The 18,217-nt window shown below is 48.6% G+C and overlaps 1 protein-coding gene across 3 annotated transcripts in view; it reads right to left on the bottom strand.

The window, feature by feature from the left end:
- The window catches only part of LOC107144855 (liver carboxylesterase 1-like), a 28,005-nt gene extending 10,074 nt beyond the window's left edge, over nucleotides 1-17,931 (bottom strand). For 2 of the 3 annotated variants that reach the window (XM_015488719.2, XM_015488721.2), the window contains exons 1-8: nucleotides 17,784-17,931; nucleotides 13,944-14,151; nucleotides 11,272-11,416; nucleotides 8,349-8,482; nucleotides 5,924-6,077; nucleotides 3,999-4,103; nucleotides 3,239-3,343; nucleotides 755-793 (exon numbers count right to left, since the gene is read on the bottom strand). In XM_015488719.2, the coding sequence (XP_015344205.1) occupies nucleotides 755-793; nucleotides 3,239-3,343; nucleotides 3,999-4,103; nucleotides 5,924-6,077; nucleotides 8,349-8,482; nucleotides 11,272-11,416; nucleotides 13,944-14,151; nucleotides 17,784-17,835 (942 nt within the window). In that variant the 5' untranslated portion in view covers nucleotides 17,836-17,931. The remainder of the gene's footprint in view (nucleotides 1-754; nucleotides 794-3,238; nucleotides 3,344-3,998; nucleotides 4,104-5,923; nucleotides 6,078-8,348; nucleotides 8,483-11,271; nucleotides 11,417-13,943; nucleotides 14,152-17,783) is intronic. The other variant, XM_015488720.2, reaches the window with a different exon arrangement.
- Between the last annotated feature and the right edge of the window lie 286 nt (nucleotides 17,932-18,217).

The following is an 18,217-nucleotide window of genomic DNA, read 5'->3' as shown; positions in this document are numbered from 1 at the left end:
CAGCCAGCACGCTACATGGTTTCTTTACTTTTCTATTACAATCTCCATCAGAAGGCAGGGAATCTTGTCCGTGTCACTGCCATATCCCTGTTGTTAAACCATCTCCTACAACAGAGTAAGTGCTTCTTAACACTTTGATGAATGTCTGAGTAGATAGATCTCATTTCATCCTCATAAGATCAAGAAATGTCAGAGGATCCCCAGGGAGGGAGCAGAGGACAGGATTGCAAGATGGCACTAAGCTAAGGTCTCCAGACCCTGGCAACTGTGGAGAGGGGGGAGAGGAAGAGGAAGCAGATGGGAGGACACTTTTGGAGTTTCCTGGATCCTACGAGGAGGGTGGTGTCCTAAGGCCTGAGATCCCAGGCTCCCCTTCTGCACAGCTAATTTGTCCTGTGGCCTCCTAGAACATCTGTCCTCCTTAATGAAGGAGTATGAGCCCCTAATCCATTTATCTAGCCTCCTGAGGGTGTTCTAGAGCACACTTATCCCACAGGGAATGTAAATGAGAAGAGGATACCTCATCCTGGGAGATATATAATTTGTGACTGGGAGCACTGCACTGAGAGCCATGGCGGTGAGTTCCAATCCTGCCTCCTGACCTCTAAGCTATGTTACCCTGGCTAGTTACTTCTGCTCTCTGGGCCTCAGCAATATGAGTCCACAAAAGAGAATCCGTTCATTCATAGCATATCAGAGCTTAAATGTATTAATAAGATTTGAAACCTGTAATTAAGAAACCAATGGCCCTTACCTCTCTGGGGTCTCCAAGCATATCCAGAGTAAAAAATTTCTGTGAAGGCAAAGGCAGAGGATGTGGGTGAGAAGCTTCCTGGTATAAAAGCTGATCCTTTGAGCTGTGCCCCAGAGCTACCAGGTTCTCCCAATCGGAGGCAGAGGACCCTACACAGACCCCACTGGGCATGAGCCCAGAGTAGAGTTATAGGATGGGGGAGGAGCAGGCAGCAGCCAGGAGAGGAGACACCTGGGGACCAGAGTCAGGCTCCCTGGAGCTGCTGGGAGAACCTCTGCTCTTGCTGCCTGTCCTCGTCATCCTTCCCCCTACTTGTTCTTACTGGCATCGAACCCCGTTTTCCTCTGGAGGGAACATACACATTGGTCCCTGGGCATTGGTGTGGTTGAGGCAACTCGGGTGGGGGGGGGAATGGAGCTGCAGGTGGGATGCCCAGATGGAGAGGGCATTACTCTCTCCCTGCTTCCCTCTTCCCCCTGTCCTCTGCATGTCTTCAGGCATCTCTCTGTGACCTGGGGTGTTCCAAGTCCCTCAACATACAGATGAGTACAAGGATGGGTACAAACCAGTGTCACTCCAACAGAGTTTACCCCAAACCTATTGCTGAAGCTTTTGAGATAGACAGTTTCTAAGCAGATAGGACATGTGTCTAGAGTGCTATTATCTTTAACCTCCTCAGGGGACAAATCTACTTCAGAGAGAAGTCAACAAAGAAGATTGTCAAGCAGAGGGGATAGAGACAGGCACATTCTTCAACACTATTTTAACAGCACCTGGATCCAGCCATGCCCTAAGCCATCTGCTCATGAACTCCTCACTTACCTGGAGATTCCATTATAAGATGTATTCTTCTTTTTCTTCAAGCCACCTTGGAAAGAGTTTTTTCATTGGGTGCTAGAAAACTATGATTTAAGCAAGCTCTTTGAAGCACATTCCAACAGATGCTTTCCTTTGCTATGTGTTTAGATTGCAGTGATTGAAATGTTACATCATACCTCACTTCCTGCCCTACATGTAGAGGGACCACTGGGGTTCCTCCATTCTGGGTTGTAGCCCCACAAGCCAGCGGTGGTGTATGTGAGTGTGCGTGCGTGTGTGTGTGTGTGTGTGTGTGTGTACTGGGCCAGTAGTTAATCATGTAAAAAATTCCAAAAAATTCAAAAGATCTCAGAAATATGTCCTGGGATTCCAAGATTTTCGGTCTCTTGGTTTCCCCAACATCACCATCTATTTCCATATAACCTTGCTCCTTTTTGCCACATAGAGGATAGCTAAAGTATTTGCTTCTTTCCAGGTATCACAAAACAGCTGTGTCTTAATTCTTTGAAAACTTTAATCACCTTATTTAAGTCGGTAAACCAATCTACAACTCCCAAGGCCATATTGAACTCAATCCATGGACATACAGAGCCCTATGCTAGCAGTCTGCCCTGTGGGCCCAGAAGTATTGTCTGGTGTTCAAGGTCAAGATAGACCAGGGGCTCAAGTGACCCCAAGCATACAGTCAGACCTTCCCCTCCTTAGTAAGTAGCTCCCATTAGCCCTGCATGTTCTTTCCTCTGGATGTTTGTCCTACTAAGTTCCCTGTGGTGACAGACTGTCTTGACAATCCATCAATCCTTAAATGTCACTTTCCCTAAGAAGCACTCTTAATGGCTATGACTGTGTCTCCTCTCTATCCTTCCACTACACAAAACCACTAAGTATATTGCTACATTTCTCCTTGTATTGTCCTTTTTGAGCAGAGATAATGTTCAATTTATGTCTGCATCACCTCTCCTGACATTGCTCTACCACACACTTAGCCTGGAGGGAGGGAGGGAGGGACAGAAGGAGGAAGTGAGTTGGTTAATACAAGCACTATTGGGAAGTTGGATGGACACATGGACAAAAGGTGAAAACTACCAAATAGATGAAGGTCGGATCATGGCTTTTGGAGGACTGGATAATGGAGTGTGGATGTATGTTGAACAGATGATTCACGGATGATGGACAGATGAAACAAAGAAGAATGAGGGCTGGGGTTTGGCTCAGTGGAGAGCACTTGCCTGGCGCCTATGAGGCACTGGGTTAGATCCTCAGCACCACAAAAAAGTAAATAAATAAATACAAATAAAATAAAATTATAAAAAACTAAAAGTTATAAAAAAATAGATGAATGAAAAGTTAAGGATGGATTCACACTAGATTAGTGAAATAATATGAATATAATTGGAGAGATGACAGATAATTGTTTTGAATACTAAATGAGACAGAGTCTCAGAAAATCTAGACTACTACTGTGTTATAATTAAAACACTTCTTAAAAAACCAAGAAAAATTATGACTCTTTTCTAAAAACCCCTACAATCAGTGTGGTTGTTGCATTTTAAGTATTTCATAATAAGAGATTAAAAAAAAAATTCCAACTTGGATCAAGATGAGTGGGAGAGAGAAGCCCAGGGTCAAGCCAAGGAGGAAGAGCCATGGGATGGCGGCACCTACCATTTTCAGCGTGGTCTCCAAGAGCTCCTCCTCTGTCTTCTGGCGCAAGCAGTGAACCATGACTGCAGACGTGGTGGTTTTACACCCAGCGGTAATAGCAACTTTCTGCAGAGATCACAGGCAACAGCAGAGTTCAAGGGCAATGTCTCCATACAGACAAGGTGTTCTATAGCAAGTCAACTTCTGAAGGCAGCAGGCAGCAGCTGAAGATCCTCTAGACAAGGGTTCTGGGCCCCACAGAGTGTGGCCTCTGTTACTAACTGGAATTGTGACATGAATATATCTTTATATATCTGTGTCTCATTACCTTATCCTTGTGAAAATGGGCATAATGTTCTCAAAATTATGTCTGAAGTGAGGCTGTGTGGAGTTGTGGTGAAGAGCATGGAATCCAGAATACCACTCTCTGATTTAACTCCCATCTCCACCACATAAGAATCATTTGGACTCAGTTTCCCTACCCATAGATAAGCTAATGGTTGCACCTGTCTCATGAGAAGAATTAATACATGTGACCTTAAAAGTGTACCATGCCTCCACACACTAAAACTTGTGCAGAATTGCCAAAGGCCTGAATGAGACGATTTGCACTTTGGGAAAGTAGAGAATGTCACTTAAATGTGGGCCCTATAGGAGCCTCAAGCCATTCACATGTGTGGTATCCTTTGAGCATGAAGACTGAGTTCTATAAGAACAAAGCCCCTTGAGGATTCCAGGAGACACGGGAAAGGGCTTGGGAACTGTCCAGGGTGAGACTTACCTCAGCTAGAGGTTTGGCGTTCTTCCTGACCAGAAGAGAAGTGAGGGCCACGCCACTCTCAGAAATGGCCCTGTGGAAGAGGTTCTTGGCCAGCGGAGATAACACCTGGCAGGGACGTGGAGAGGAGGAGGATTATGTTCACAAGGTAAAGATCAGTGACTCACTTGTCTTTCAGGCTCCCTCCAACTTCCCCCTCTGCCTGGGCCTGTTCACCAGGAGACTCTGGCACCCTGTGGATATGACACTTCCTCACCTATGCTGGCCTGCTTCCCAGCTCCATGTGGGGCCCGCCTTTCCTAAGAGAAACTCAATAGGATGAGGCCAGATCCCAGAGTTAGGAACAGGACAGGAAGCATGTGACACATGCTTATCATGTCAAACAAAAGTATTGGGAAACCAGCTAGGCAATTCCTAGCCCCAGATTACATTGCAGTATGCAAAATTTATCCTAAGAAAAATGATCACATAAAAATGAGGTGGGACCAGGTGGGGTGGCGCACACCTGTAATCCCAGCCACTCGGGAGGCTGAGGCAGAAGGATTATGAGTTCAAAGCCAGACTCAGCAAAAAGCAAGGTGCTAAGCAACTCAATGAGCCTCTGTCTCTAAATAAAATACAAAAAAGGGCTGGGGATGTGGCTCAGTAGTGGAGTGACCCTGAGTTCAATCCCAGTACCTACGAAAAAAAAAGAGCTGGGGGTGTAACTCAATGGCAGAGCATGTGCTGCCAAGCCAAGGGCATTGCAAAAAAGAAAAAAGAAAAAGATCCTGGAAGTGCACAGAGATATCTAAAAATGTTCACGCTGTTAACATGGTTAAAAAAAATAGCTGAGAGTAATCCAAGATCCAATATTGAGTAATTGACTAATCAAGTTTTCGTTCTTGCAATAGAATGTTATACAATTATAAAAATAATATTGCATAAGAATGTTTAACGTTAAGGAAATGTTTACATTATGCTAGTATGTTAAGGGAAATTTTGTGGGAAAAAAATGCAACATGGATACAGAACAGAAAGGGAGGACGGGTAAAGATGATGGATGGATGGATGGATGGATAGACAGACAGAAAAATACAGGACCAAATGCCCAGTCACTATCCTTGAGGTGTGTGATTGTGGATGATTATTTTCTTCTTCATCTTATTTGTATGTTTCCTTATCCTCTTCCTTTAAAAATGTATAAAGATTTCCCCTGATTATTTAGCTATGAGAACAATATTCCACTGGAAAATACGTAATCTGGCTGACGCTCTGCTCGACCCGGAGGTATGGAGGGGTTTCTCATGCTCCCAGCACCACCCATATTTCCCTCAGTGTCCTCCAGCCCCATTCTCCTCACTAGCAGGAAATCTCAGGACCCAAGTTACGTCTGTGACCCACATCCATGCCCCATCCTTCCTGTCACCTCCCATCCCTGCATCCTCTCACCCACCTCCCCCAGTGCAAATTGTCCCAGAGTTTGCTGCCCACATTGTGGGCATGGACATGTCATCAGGCCACCTTAGAGGAGGGCCCTGCCTGCTCTCGGTGCCCCAGTCCTCTCAACATGGAGATCTGCCTTGGAGCCAAGGATCGTTTATCTTTGCCCCTTCTCATTGTAATTTATAACCACCCCTGTTTCCCAAGAGAAGTGAGGTGAGCCCTAATATCAAAATTATAAGGAAGAGGAAATAGAACTAAATCAAATCAAAGGAGGAGAAAAGTCACTGTTGCAGGCTGAGCTAGAGATGTTGCTGGCCCCAGGACATGAAGCCAAGCTCTGAGCTTCCGGGAGGCCAAGAGGGTCTGGGTCTTGACTCTCCACCACCTGAAGCCAGGCAGTGAGCAGAGTCTCCCTGAATCCCATCTTGTAAACAAAGGAGGATGTAGCTGAATTTTAGTGGTCTCCAAGAGGCCCAGGGGTGAGCAGGGGCAGGAGCACTTACAAGAACAGAGACACTTTCTCCTCCTGCTGACTCTCCAAAGATGGTCACAGAGCCTGGGTTCCCTCCAAAGTTGGCAATGTTGTCCTGGACCCAGCGCAGAGCAGCCACCTGGTCCAGGTGACCCCAGTTCCCTGGGCTGTGCTCATCCCCAGTGCTGCAAGAGAACAGGGTGGGGTGGGACTAGAGATGTCATGGCAGAGCTCTCAGGACCAGAGATGATGAGGGGACTCTGCATCCATGACACAGGTGTCTTTACCTGACTCTCATCCCTGTAGCATTGCTCTGCATGGAGTCTACATTCATTCTTCCAGCAATGATGGGCTGAGTGAGCATCTACTATGTGCCCTACACCAGTCTAAGAGTCAGAGCATCCCCAGGAACCAGTCAGGCAAAACCTGATTACACTCAGCTCACACTCCAGAGCACAGACAGATGAAAAGAGAACACAATGTTCATAAGTGAAGATGATTCCAGGTAATGACAGGTAATGACAGAGGCAGGATGGGGCAGTGGTGGGGGGGTTCAATTCTCAGCACCAGGGAAGGCCTCTGTGGGGCAGTGGCATTGGGTACAGACCAGCATGAAAGGAGCACAGGTCTTTCTTGTAAATATCCAACAAAGAAATTCCGGGAAGGAGAAGCAGCAGGTGCGAAGGCCCCAGGGCCAAGGGCACCAAAGTGTGAGTGTAGCTAGAGTGAGAGGCACTAGAGAGGGCGCTGGGGGCCTTGGAGGGGACATCTCTGTCACCATGAGTGACCTGGGAGCCCTCAACAGAGGCAGGGCGAGACTCACCCTGTGCCTCTCATGATCTCTGGCCACTGTGGAGCGGCCACCACGTCCGAGTCACAGGTTTATGAATATGATCACAACCATAATCCAGCCAGAGAGGAGGTGGTGAAGCGAGGCGGGGAGGGGCTGGATTCTGAGCGTGTTTACAGGAGGAGCCCTGCAGATCCACTGGCCACCGAGATGGGGAGCGAGGACAGAGGAGCCTCCAGGCTGCCCCAGGCCTTCACCTTGACCACCGGGAAGGGGGCAGCTGCAGCAGAGGCACAGGGGCTGTGGGACAGTAGGAGAGCCTGAGCTGGGGAGGGGGTGTCTGTCCCTGTGAAGTGGAGGGTTCCCTGTGCACAGCCAGGGCAGCAGGAGGAGGCAGCTAGGGTGGCACGTGGGTTCCAAGTGCTGCTGGGCTCACTCAGGGAATCAGTGGAGGGAGAGGGAGACCCAGAGGCCTGAGCAAGGGCAGCAGGAGGGGCCAGCGAGGCAGCTGAGAGGGAGCAGCCAGCTGGAGTGGGCGGTGACCCGGCCCAGGAGAAGGAGGCACCTGCTTGGCTGCTGCTGACAGGTCATGTGGTCTGCGCTGAGCCCTGTGGTAATGATTGGCCTCTTCTGGACAGCCTGGTGGCAAGGCCCTCTGAACCCTGCCAGCCCAGAATTCACTGAGCTCCCTCTGTGGCGCTGCCCTTGTTTCCTTTCCCGGAGCAGAATGTGGCATTGCACCCGGGGCTGCACGATGACCGACATCAGAGGACTGCGTGTGCCAGAGGATCCCAGGGGAAGGAGCAGGAGCATTTCAGAGACGCTCATCCACGAGGCCCGCACCTCACAAGGTGATTAGGAGTGTGACAGCTGGGGGGGGCCATGCTAGCGCAGGGCACAGCACATGAAAAGCCTGGAAGCAAGTGGCCAAGCGTGACTGGGAGTGAGAAGGTCGAAGGGTGCGTTAGGAAGGACCTTAGCAGAGCACTTCATGAGCAAGGACATCACCTTTTTGCTTTTGTGGCTTCTATGGTTTGGGTGTGGTTTGTCTCCCACATGTGCTGCAGCTTCTGCTGGCTTTTGTGGCAATATTAAGCACCTATGGAACCTATGCAAGATGAGGTCTGGTGGAAGGTGATCGGGTCATGGGGGTGCCACCCCCGTGATGACCCTTCCTATGCACCTCCCTCTGCCTCTCCTGCACATCCAATGTTACCCACCCCCCTAAGAACACCTCACATCACCAATCCTGGAAGCCTCAGTCACTTGACTAACATTATCCAAAGGCTTGCTGTATGCCAGAGACTGTGATAAAGCCAGAGGGTAAGAGTGGGTATTATAATCCGAAATTCATAGTTCTTGCATTTAAGCAGTTCACATAGGGGTTAACCTAGAGCTCATGGGATCTGGTTAGTTCAGAGACAGTGAGTTGTTCCAAAAACAGCAAGACCACCCCACACCCCATTTTCTGGCTCCCCATCTCACTGTGGTGAGTTCTGCATGTACAGTTTCCCTTTGTGTCCCTCAACCATATTGTGATACAGAATAACAGGCCTTCCACAAAGGGAAATCCAATGAAGCCACTCAAAACTGTGAGATAAAACTCTTTTCTTTATATTTACCAATGCAGGGGCTACTGTGCAGAGAGGAGAGTCCAGCGCCTTACCTGAAGAATCCCCAGATGCCCAGGCGGTACTGGATGGTCACCACCACCACGTTTTCAAGGGCAGAGAGGGGCAGTCCATCATAGGTGGATGCCCCGCCCACCACCAGACCACCTCCATGGATCCACACCATCACCTGGGCAACACAGACACAACCATACTAGTTATAGGAAGCACAATTGGAGAAGACCTCAGAGGTCTGTCACCTACATCTTGACTGTGACTGCACAAATGCCAGTAGCAACATCCACCAGTGTTAAGGTTGGATATGAGGTGTCCCCCAAAAGCTCACATGTGGGACAATGCAAAAAGGTTCAGAGGAGAAATGACTGGATTGTTGAGAGTCTTAACACAATCACTAAATTAATCCCTTATGGAATTAGCAGACTGGTAACTAGAGGGAGGTGGGGTGTGGCTGGAGGAAGTGATTAATTGGGGGCGTGGCTATGGGGTATATCTTTTGTATCTGGAGCTGGAGTCTCTCTCTGCTTCAAGATCACCTCTGCCATGATGTTCTGCCTCACCTCCAGCCCTGAGGAATGGAGCTGGCCTTCTCTGGACTAAGACTCTGAAACCGTGAGCCCTCAAATAAACTTTTCCTGTCCTACAGTTGTGCTGACTGATCCTTTAGTCCCAATAGCGAAAAAGCTGACTAAAACACCCAGAGTCCAGCAAGGTTGCAAAAGGCAGTCTCTCTTCTCCCCAACTCCCCCAGCTCAGGGCCCAGGAACCCCCTGACTCTGTGCACCCATGTTTATGCCAGACCTATGTCCTCCCAAAGCTCTTAAGACTGCAAAGTCATCACAGGAACAGCAATAACCAAGGACACTGTGTATCTCCCCAATACTCCCATGGTCCTCATGCCTGGACCAGTCAACCAGTTGGACATAAGCAAGGGGCAGCTCTGGCACTTCAGCTGCACCTGCATTAACTCTAGTGAGGAATAAACTTCCCTGTGCAAGAATGATTTCCTCAGGAATCACAACCCCACCCCCGTGATGACCCTTCCTACGCACCTCCCTCTGCCTCTCCTGCACATCCAATGTTACCCACCCCCCTAAGAACACCTCACATCACCAATCCTGGAAGCCTCAGTCACTTGACTAACATTATACAAAGGCTTGCTGTATGCCAGAGACTGTGATATAGCCAGAGGGTAAGAGTGGGTATTATAATCTGAAATTCATAGTTCTTGCATTTAAACAGTTCACATAGCAGGGAATTATTATAATAATAGTTGTAATAAAAAAAGAACTCATAACCTGAACTAAGTACCAAGTACTGTTTAAGTACTTTGAAATTAACTATCTACAAGGTAAACACTAATATTGTCTCATTTAACAAGAAATGTGAGGATTAACCTGCCTAAAGTTCCACAGCTAATAAGTGGTTCAAGCAGGGCTTGACCCAGACTGACTGGCCCCAGAGTCCATGGTCTGAGTTGCCCAACTCCCTGCCACCGAGGGCCACAGCCCTAGCACAGTGAGTCCACTGGGGGCAGGAAGAAGGTCCTACTATAGCTCTAACTTGAGTTCCAGGAGGGCTCGCTCTGCGCACTCAGCCAGCCCTGAGATGAAGCCCGACCGCCATCATTAGACACTCACACGGGATTCTTCCCACGAGAGGAAGCAGAGGCTGAGGAGGCTGAGGACTTGCCCAAGACTCTCAGCCAGGACAAGGCAGACCCAGGATCCAAACCCAGACCCTGGAGATCTAGACCCTGTGTCCACAGCTGGGGGTCTCCTGCTTCCAGGCTCCCAGAGCCCTGTTTCTCCTGCACCTCTGATCCCTGCTGTCCCCAGGGAGGGACTGAGTCGAGGTCACCTGAGTGAAAGTGAGCTCAAGGACAGGTCAGCACAGACAGGCTGAAGAGGCCAGGATGTGTGTGCAGCCAGATGGTAAGTTCTGGAGGGCAGGGGCTGCGGGGGAAGGCCCCGTGCTCCTGCTTCCCCTAAGCCCAGAGGTCAGCTGGGCAGATGGGGTCACTGAGCACACAACAGCAGGATGAGTGGGAAAAGTGTGTGACTGAGGGACCCTGTCCCCCTGCCTTGTGCCTAACAAGCACATGCAGGACCAACTTCAAAAGTCCCTAGTTCAAACCTCCTCCCCAACTCTTGGGAACCGTGCCAGAGTGCTCCTGGGGCACTAGCTGGGAGCTGACCCCCTCTTTATTCCAGTTCAGGTATGACGTCCTTCCAGCAGGTCCCTCACCCTCTGGCCTGCTCCTGGCAGCCGGCCCACCTCTGGCTCTTCCTTCTTGGAAAACGCTGACTCACTGGGCATCAGCCTGAGCCAGCGGCAGTTAGTGAGGAAAATGATCTCCCATAAGACCTCAGATGCTTGGCCTGAGCAAGGACAGCGCTTCTAAGGTTGTCCCAGCCCTGCTGCTGCCCACCACACCTCTGTCAAGGGACAGAGACAGTGTTCAGGGGACAGTGGAAGTGGTCACAGGGTATGTGCTGTAGAAAGGTGACACATGTGCTCCACTTCCTAGCCTGCTCAGGGACATTGGTTTAAAGATGAGAAGCCCCAAGCTCTGGTCCTGTTACCCTTCTGTGTGGCCTCCTTTCCCCCATCTGGGTCTCAGTTTCTCTAAAATTCTTTCCAGCTCTAGTAGACTGCTCTGGAGATCAGATTCTTAATTCTAGAAACCAGCAGTAATCATTCTGGTCCTTCTGTTCGTGTGAGAGAACATGAAAAACCTGAAATGTGCATTCCAGATAGTGCAAGATCTCCCCCAGAGGCTGAAGTCCCTAGGGCAAACCGAGGTAAGAGCCACCTGTATTTCCTGTGGCCACGGGAACCTCTGGGTCCTGAGTCACATGGCCTGTGGTGCCCCTCACCCAAGCTGCCTTCGTGGCCTTCAGACCCAGAGATCCCAGACACTGAAACTCCCAAGTCTTGACAAGTGGGGCCCACGCTCACCGGCAGGCTGCTTCTCCTGGTCAGGTCTGCGGGAGTGTAAATGTTCAGGTAGAGGCAGTCTTCAGAGAACTGGAGGGGAATGTTCTCCTTCCTGTTGGTAAGGAGATCGGAGACCTTCTGCCCCCCTACTGAATCTTGGGAACACCTGGGAGAGGAGAAAGAAGGAGATTTGAGGTTCAGGCAGATGGAGGCTGGAAGTGTCACCTGGAGCCAGACCTTAAGCTTCTCAGTGGATCTGCTGTCACTGGACTTGACACACTGGAGTGAGTGAGAAGCTCACTGGGAGTTTGGTGAGGACCATGGGATTCTCTTGAGTCTCCCCAGATCATGCAGAATGACAGGGACTTCACCCTTTTTCCTTTCCTGGAGCCTATGGGATGCCCTGGGTCCAGGAAAGGAGGCTGCCCACACACTGGCCTGCCCTGAGAGCTGACATGTCCAGCATTCCCAGGACAAGGTCCCAATAATGTTTGGCCTATAGGATGACTGTGTTCTTCCACCAGGTAACCATGGGAGACTTCAGCAACTAAGATGGAATACATTTATCCTGAAGCAGGCGGCGGGTGACATCCTGTGGGACAACCTCAGCATAACCGCAGTCTAGTCCTGCTTTAGTCATATGTGCTGGGCGAGGGCGACCTTAGGTGAATTGCCATCCACTCTGGGTTCCAATGCACCGGGTATAAATGAGAGGAGTGCTTTTCCTAAGGGTCTTATAGCCCTGGCATGTTAAGATTCTATCGCGACCCTATCCCAGGCAACCACTCTTGGCTGCGCTGAGAAAAGGTCTCCAAGATCCAACTTATAAAGGAATTGATAACATTGTTGAGTTCTCTCAATGTGCCAGGTCCTGATTTAAATTATTTTCATGGACTAATTGCTTTATGCTTCAGATCAGCCCCAGGATATGGGAATCTGTTATTATCCACATTTTACAGATCATAAAACTGTGTCACAGAGAGGTTCCACAATCGGCCCTAGTTCACACAGCCAAGAAGACACTTGCTATATAATATTGGTGTCCCCAAGTACATTCTAAGCAATATCTCTGGATCTCAATAGACACAGAAGACAAGCATTGCTGTCCCCAGTATGTAGAAGACATAAACAAGGCACACAAGTGCCAGCAAGACACAATTATCAAGTGGCAGAGTGGAGCCAGAAAGCATGTCTTGCAGTTGTTCTCTCTTGGGAGTTGTTCACAGATTTCCAAGCACAACAGGAATATGACTCAAAAAGTAGAATGCAAATGTTAAAAGCTGGAAAGGATTTCAACTTCACTAGTATTTAGGTAAATGCAACATAAAGACCAAAATGATAGTTATTATTGTTTGATTGTTGTGTTACTGTTTTGTTTACCTAATTCCCCCAAAGCATTCTTTTAATAACCTCAAGCATTGCTAAGGGTCTGCTGCATGGAGATTTTCATCTAATGTTGGCAGGAATATTCACAGAATATTTCTTGAGGGAAATTTAACAAAAGGCGCACACTCTTTGGGAAATTCCATTTCTTGGAACTTACCCTAAAATATCCATAAACGGGTATCATGATTTAGCTACATGATGTTCCTCAGAGTGTGATGGTGATGTCAAAAACATCAAAACCAACTTAATGAACTCAAGAGAGACATGGAGGAAATCAATTGCATCTCAATAACAAATTCAATGCAGCTATTCAATGCCAGGTTCAGATATTTAAAGGCACAAGACAAAGTTGATGATACACTGATCCATGAGTAAGGTGGTCATTCCAACTACCCGTATGTACCATCCATTTTCAAGGCAGGAAGGCTGCAACAGGATCTCCAATGTCAACAGCAGTTCCTCCTGGATCATGGGACCGCATGTGATTTTCATTTTCTCGCCTACACTTCTCTGTATCTCCTAACGTATTTGCAATATGTATGTATGGCACTCGCAATCAGGAATTTAAAAACTGAATATTAACTTTTTAAAGAAAGGACTGGAAAGAAGGCAGCCAAAAGTGGGATTCTGGACATCCCAGAAATACCCAATGAGGAGAAGATGAAAGTCGTAAATGACACCTGTAGGTGTCTGAGGGGCTCTAGTGTGATCATGAGGACATCTGGAATCTTTGGGCTTGTACCCCACTGGCCAGGGTTCCTGGGCCCAACAACCTTTGCTTTGCCTATGACTATAACTAGACACAGGTGGGCGGTGAGAACTCACCAAGGTGACCCTCCAATGCACCCAGACACACACCTTCACCCACCCCACTCCCAGCTCACCAACTTTCAATATAAAAAAGATAAGATGACTACTTCTTATCTCTCTCACCTGCTCAACAGCTCTTTCTCCAAAGTACTAATCACCAAGCATGTTCTAACACAGCATGGCATAATTCATTGTTTACCTTCAGTGTTTTTCGTTATCTCACGCACTCTCCCTGCAGGACTAGAAGCTCCATAGAGCCAGGATCTTTCTTTGGCTTACCGATGGATTCTAAGAACCAAGGGCAAGCTGGGCACAGATTAGATGCTCAAGAACTGGTGTTGAATAAAGGGCTCTAGGTCCCTGAGAGGTCCGGACTGTTTCAAGGCTCTGCAGTGTTCTAGAAGATTCCAGAAGAAAGCAGAGCCAAGCCCAGGACGGCCGCCACCCCCTCCTGCAGCACGGAGGGACAAACCCCCCTGGGACAGGCCACCACTTACATAGGAGGGTAGGAGGTGGTGTTCTTCACAGATCTCCAGGGCTCTGCCGGCTGCGGTGGAGCAAACCTCAGGGGCCCAAGAGGGGGCCTGGCAAAGGGGACGCCCAGGAAGACGGCCACGGGCTGCGCAGATCCTTCCAGGCTGACGTACTTCCCCAGAACTTTGCCGTGCACCGTGTCCACCACGGGGGGCGAGGACGGGTGTCCTGCTGGACATGGGGAGCAAATGAGGACATTAGAGGGGAAAGGCCAGACCTGGCCACATTCTAGGCATGTGACACTGAATAAGTGACCTAAAATTTTAGGTCTCAGAGTATTTTTTATGTGAAATAGAGATGAGGAGAATGTCCAGCCTAATGAAAGGGCTGATAGACGAGGTCAATTAGAATTGAGGTATAAATTTATCCAGTCAAAGTCAGTGACAAAAGAAGAGCTTCTGGGAATGAACAGGGCCTTTTGTTTCCCTCTTAGAAGCTTCTAGAAGTATGTATCCCCCTGGTACTGAGCTGCTTACTGGTTAAGAGCATGAACAAGAGGAGGCCCTATTCTCAGGCTGGCTGACCTTGTGGGGAAAAGGAGCCGCAGACATTCTTGACTTCATCTGGGAAGAAATAGGCTGTGTGTCCTAGGCAAGGGTCCAGGGAGGGGCTGCAGGAGGTAGAAGAGGGAGCAAGACCTTCTGATCACAGGGAGCCGGGACTTGCTGAGGAGAGAAGAGAATGAAGGAAGAGAATTAGGGGCTGAAGCAGGAATCAAAGAAAGTGCAGAGGTTCAGAAAATCAGAGACAGGAAAACACGGGGCCTGGCTTAGAGCCCACCAGAGTGGGCTGTGGATACAGCTGGAGCCCAGGAGGAGGGGATGATAACTCCGAAATGAGCAGGTGAATGTCAGAGAGGGCCTTGAATGCCAGGCTAAAGGATTGGGTTTTATTTAGTGGATAAAAAGCAGCAAGAATAATTCTGGAGTAAAGGACACAAAACTCTTCTAGAATATTCTGCTAGTTCTTAGCAGAGCCATATATAAGGAGAGATTGGGCATCAGGCTCCTGTCTGCTCCACTCCCTCCTTTATTGTGGAGGAGATCTTTGCTCCTCATCTCCCTGCAGCTTCCTCACCTGACCCGGTTCCACCTGATTCGGGACCAGAGTGAACTAACCTGATCTTCCTTCCTGAGGCAGGTGGATTCAGACACCCCACCATGGCCACCCTGAAGTCCTCTCTTGTCTGTCCTCAATAATCTCAGTTTCTAAGAGCACCCATCATAGGACCTGGTTACTATCCTCCTATCCCCCAGGATGCTCCTTTTTGGATATAGACAATACGTCAACATTCCCCGCAAAGTGTGTGGCCAGAAAAGAAAAGAATAATCCAGACTTGTTGTAACAGAAGCAGAATTAATGGCCTTGTAAAGTCTTTATGGGAAATCAATTTCCAAGACAGTATCCCTATCTCACACTTGGGCTGTTTTTGTTCTTGTGGCTAAGCATTATCAATTGAACCAGGGCGAAATCAGTGAGAACATGGACATTTAGTCCCCAACTTACGGTATTTTGACTTATGATTCTTTTACATTTAAGATCATGAGTTTATCAGAACATAATCCCTTCCCCATAAGTGAAAGAGCATCTAGAGGAGTAGCCCAAACCACTGGAAACTCTCATGGAAACCACATTACAAAACCATGTCCATGCCTTACATTATTGACAGCTGACCCCATATGCTTCTTTCACTAATTATCAGGGAGCTATCTCTTCCCTCAGGAAGCTTGTCTTCGGAAATGTCCATGGATGCGGCAGTGCACGTTGCTTTTTTCTTGGTGCATTCCAAGATATCTGCACTGAAGATAGATTCTTTTTTTATAATTAGGAGAAAATTTTTATGGAGCTATAAATGAGGAATTTGTGGGAGGACTTGGTCGCTAACCAGATGTGGGTGTTTGTAGAGGAAAGAAGATTGAAGAGCAAGCGTGTGAACATGGCTCTGTGTTAGGCAGGGTCACTGGGGATGTCAGTGAGAGGTCCTGGCAAGAGGCCACAAGACCAGGCACCTCCAGACTGGAAGGAGGTGGGTGGGGGGCGGGGGATGGTCCCCCTGAAGGTGAGCTTGCACACCATGGATGTGTGTGACTCACTACAGGGGCCAGGGTGAGAGGAGAGCAGGAGCTGAGGTGAAGCACAGAGGCAGCTTCAGCTGAGATTGGGAGCCCACCGGAGAGGTGGCAGGAGGAGGGTGGAGTGTCAGGAGCCCAGGGAGGAGGGACTGGATTGTCGCTTCAAGGAAGTGAAGGAGGGTGAAGTCTGAGCAGAAATCGCTCATGTGATCTGTCACTTCAATGATGACCTTCAACCCAGATGTAGCGGCTAGACGCCAGATTACCCAGGATGGAAATACGAGCAACAGGGTGGAGGGCCTAAACAAGTTACTTTCTATGCAGTGTGCACATATTGAGCACTTACTGTGTTCCAGATGTACATTCTAGTTTCTTTACATTATCTCCCCCCCCCCAAAAAAAAAGTCTTGCTGGTAAGTTCATACGCCCACTAAACAGATGTGCAAAATAGGCCTCTGTGAACTTTCTAAAGATGGAAATAGGTTACCAGCATAAAGGAATATTCTATCACAAATTCAGTTCCTTCCTTCCTCTGCCTTACACTCAGTCCCAGGCCAGAGAGAAGATAAAATCCAGACATACCTGGGCTGTCAGAGCACTGGTGTCCAGAGCTCTGGCCTTGGATTCAGGAGCCAGAGATAGACCACTGCATGATTTTCCAGGTTATTTGGGGAGAGTACAATGCCCTCTGAATCTCAGTTTCTTTGGCACTGTTGTAGTTCAATGAGATCCCTCATTGAACTTCTGTATTAACCATGGATTTATTTTCTGTACCTGATGCCTCTAATGAGAGGCCTTGCTCATCTCAGAGGAACTGTCACTCTAAGGTTCCAACCAATCCAGACCCCACATCTCAATCACCTCCTATATCTCGTACCGTGGGCTAGAATCCACTTCCCAAATCACCACGAGCCAGGTTCCAGATAACCAGAGATGGCCCCTGTGTCCCAAAATCCCCCAAAGAACCCCAAGAAACCACCCCTGCCTCATCTCTTCTTTCTAGGGAAATCACAACAAAGACCTCACCTGCAGCCCCCGCTGCCCTCTGCCTCCTGACTGAGCTCAGTGGTGTGGCCAACCCCCTGGGAACTAAGAGTGACAAACTATCTTTGCAATGGTCAAGAGCTCCTGGTCTGATTTTTACCCTATGTCCAGTTTCCTCTTAACACTGCATTTCAAACCATCCCCTCTATTTATCAATCCTTTTTCTGTATGTCTTCTAGACCAGGCACCATCCTAAGTGCTTTAGAAAGAACCATCCATTTTATCCTCACTACAGCCTGAAAAGGTGGGGACAATTTCATCCCTATTTTAGAGACAGGGTAACCCAGGCACAGCTAAGTTAAGTACCTAGCTCAAGGACACCCTGTTGGAAGTGCTGAGCTGGGATTCAGACCCTGACTCCATCCCTGAGTTGACATTTTAAATACTGTGTGAAGTCATGCGTCACGATCTATCCAGCTGTGGATCAATAATCAAGGCAAAAGTTCTCTCCATTCCTCATGTGTGAGGCCTGAGGTTGGCCATTGCCTCCCCGTGCCTAATGTCTGCAGTGAGTGGCCCAGGCTGGCTGGGCTCAGCTGCTCCAAGTCTAATTCCAAGTCCAGAGAGTGAGCACCACTGCGGGATGGGAATTACCATGCCTTTTCCCCAATGCATCTCCACCCACTTCCATGCAGGAAAGGGATTTCCAACTGTGGCCCCTGGTATCTGTATTTCAGAAGGACTCACCCCAAGCTGTGCAAGCAGATGAAAAGGCTAACACCAAAGTATAAAGCCACATCGTGGAAGGACAGCTCCAGGGCCAAGGAAGTCTCTGTGAGGTTTGGAGGCAATGCACTTAAGACCTGCCCCAATCCCGCCTACCCAGCCCAATTGCATAATCTAAAATGACAAAAAACCTCTAGGGCATCCATTGAGACCTTCCAGCCACTCCCACTTGGAGTTGGTCCTATCTTATCTAACACTCCCTACTCAACCCTCAGATTACAGAGAGCAACAAATTTTTCCAATAGTCTCTCACGCCAGAATTTCTTCCTTATAGACTTCTAACCTCAGGGTACTATGAGATTCCCATGGTCAGACACAGCATGCAGAGATCTTCAGACAGGGCAAAGATCTGGTCTGGGGTCTTCAGAACAAGCTGGGATATTTTAGAGCAACTC

The sequence above is a fragment of the Marmota marmota genome, unplaced genomic scaffold, assembly GCF_001458135.2.
Source record: "Marmota marmota marmota unplaced genomic scaffold, marMar, whole genome shotgun sequence".
Lineage (NCBI taxonomy): Eukaryota > Metazoa > Chordata > Mammalia > Rodentia > Sciuridae > Marmota > Marmota marmota.
The sequence above is the reverse complement of the archived record's forward strand: the minus strand, read 5'-3'. Positions and strand labels throughout refer to the sequence as shown.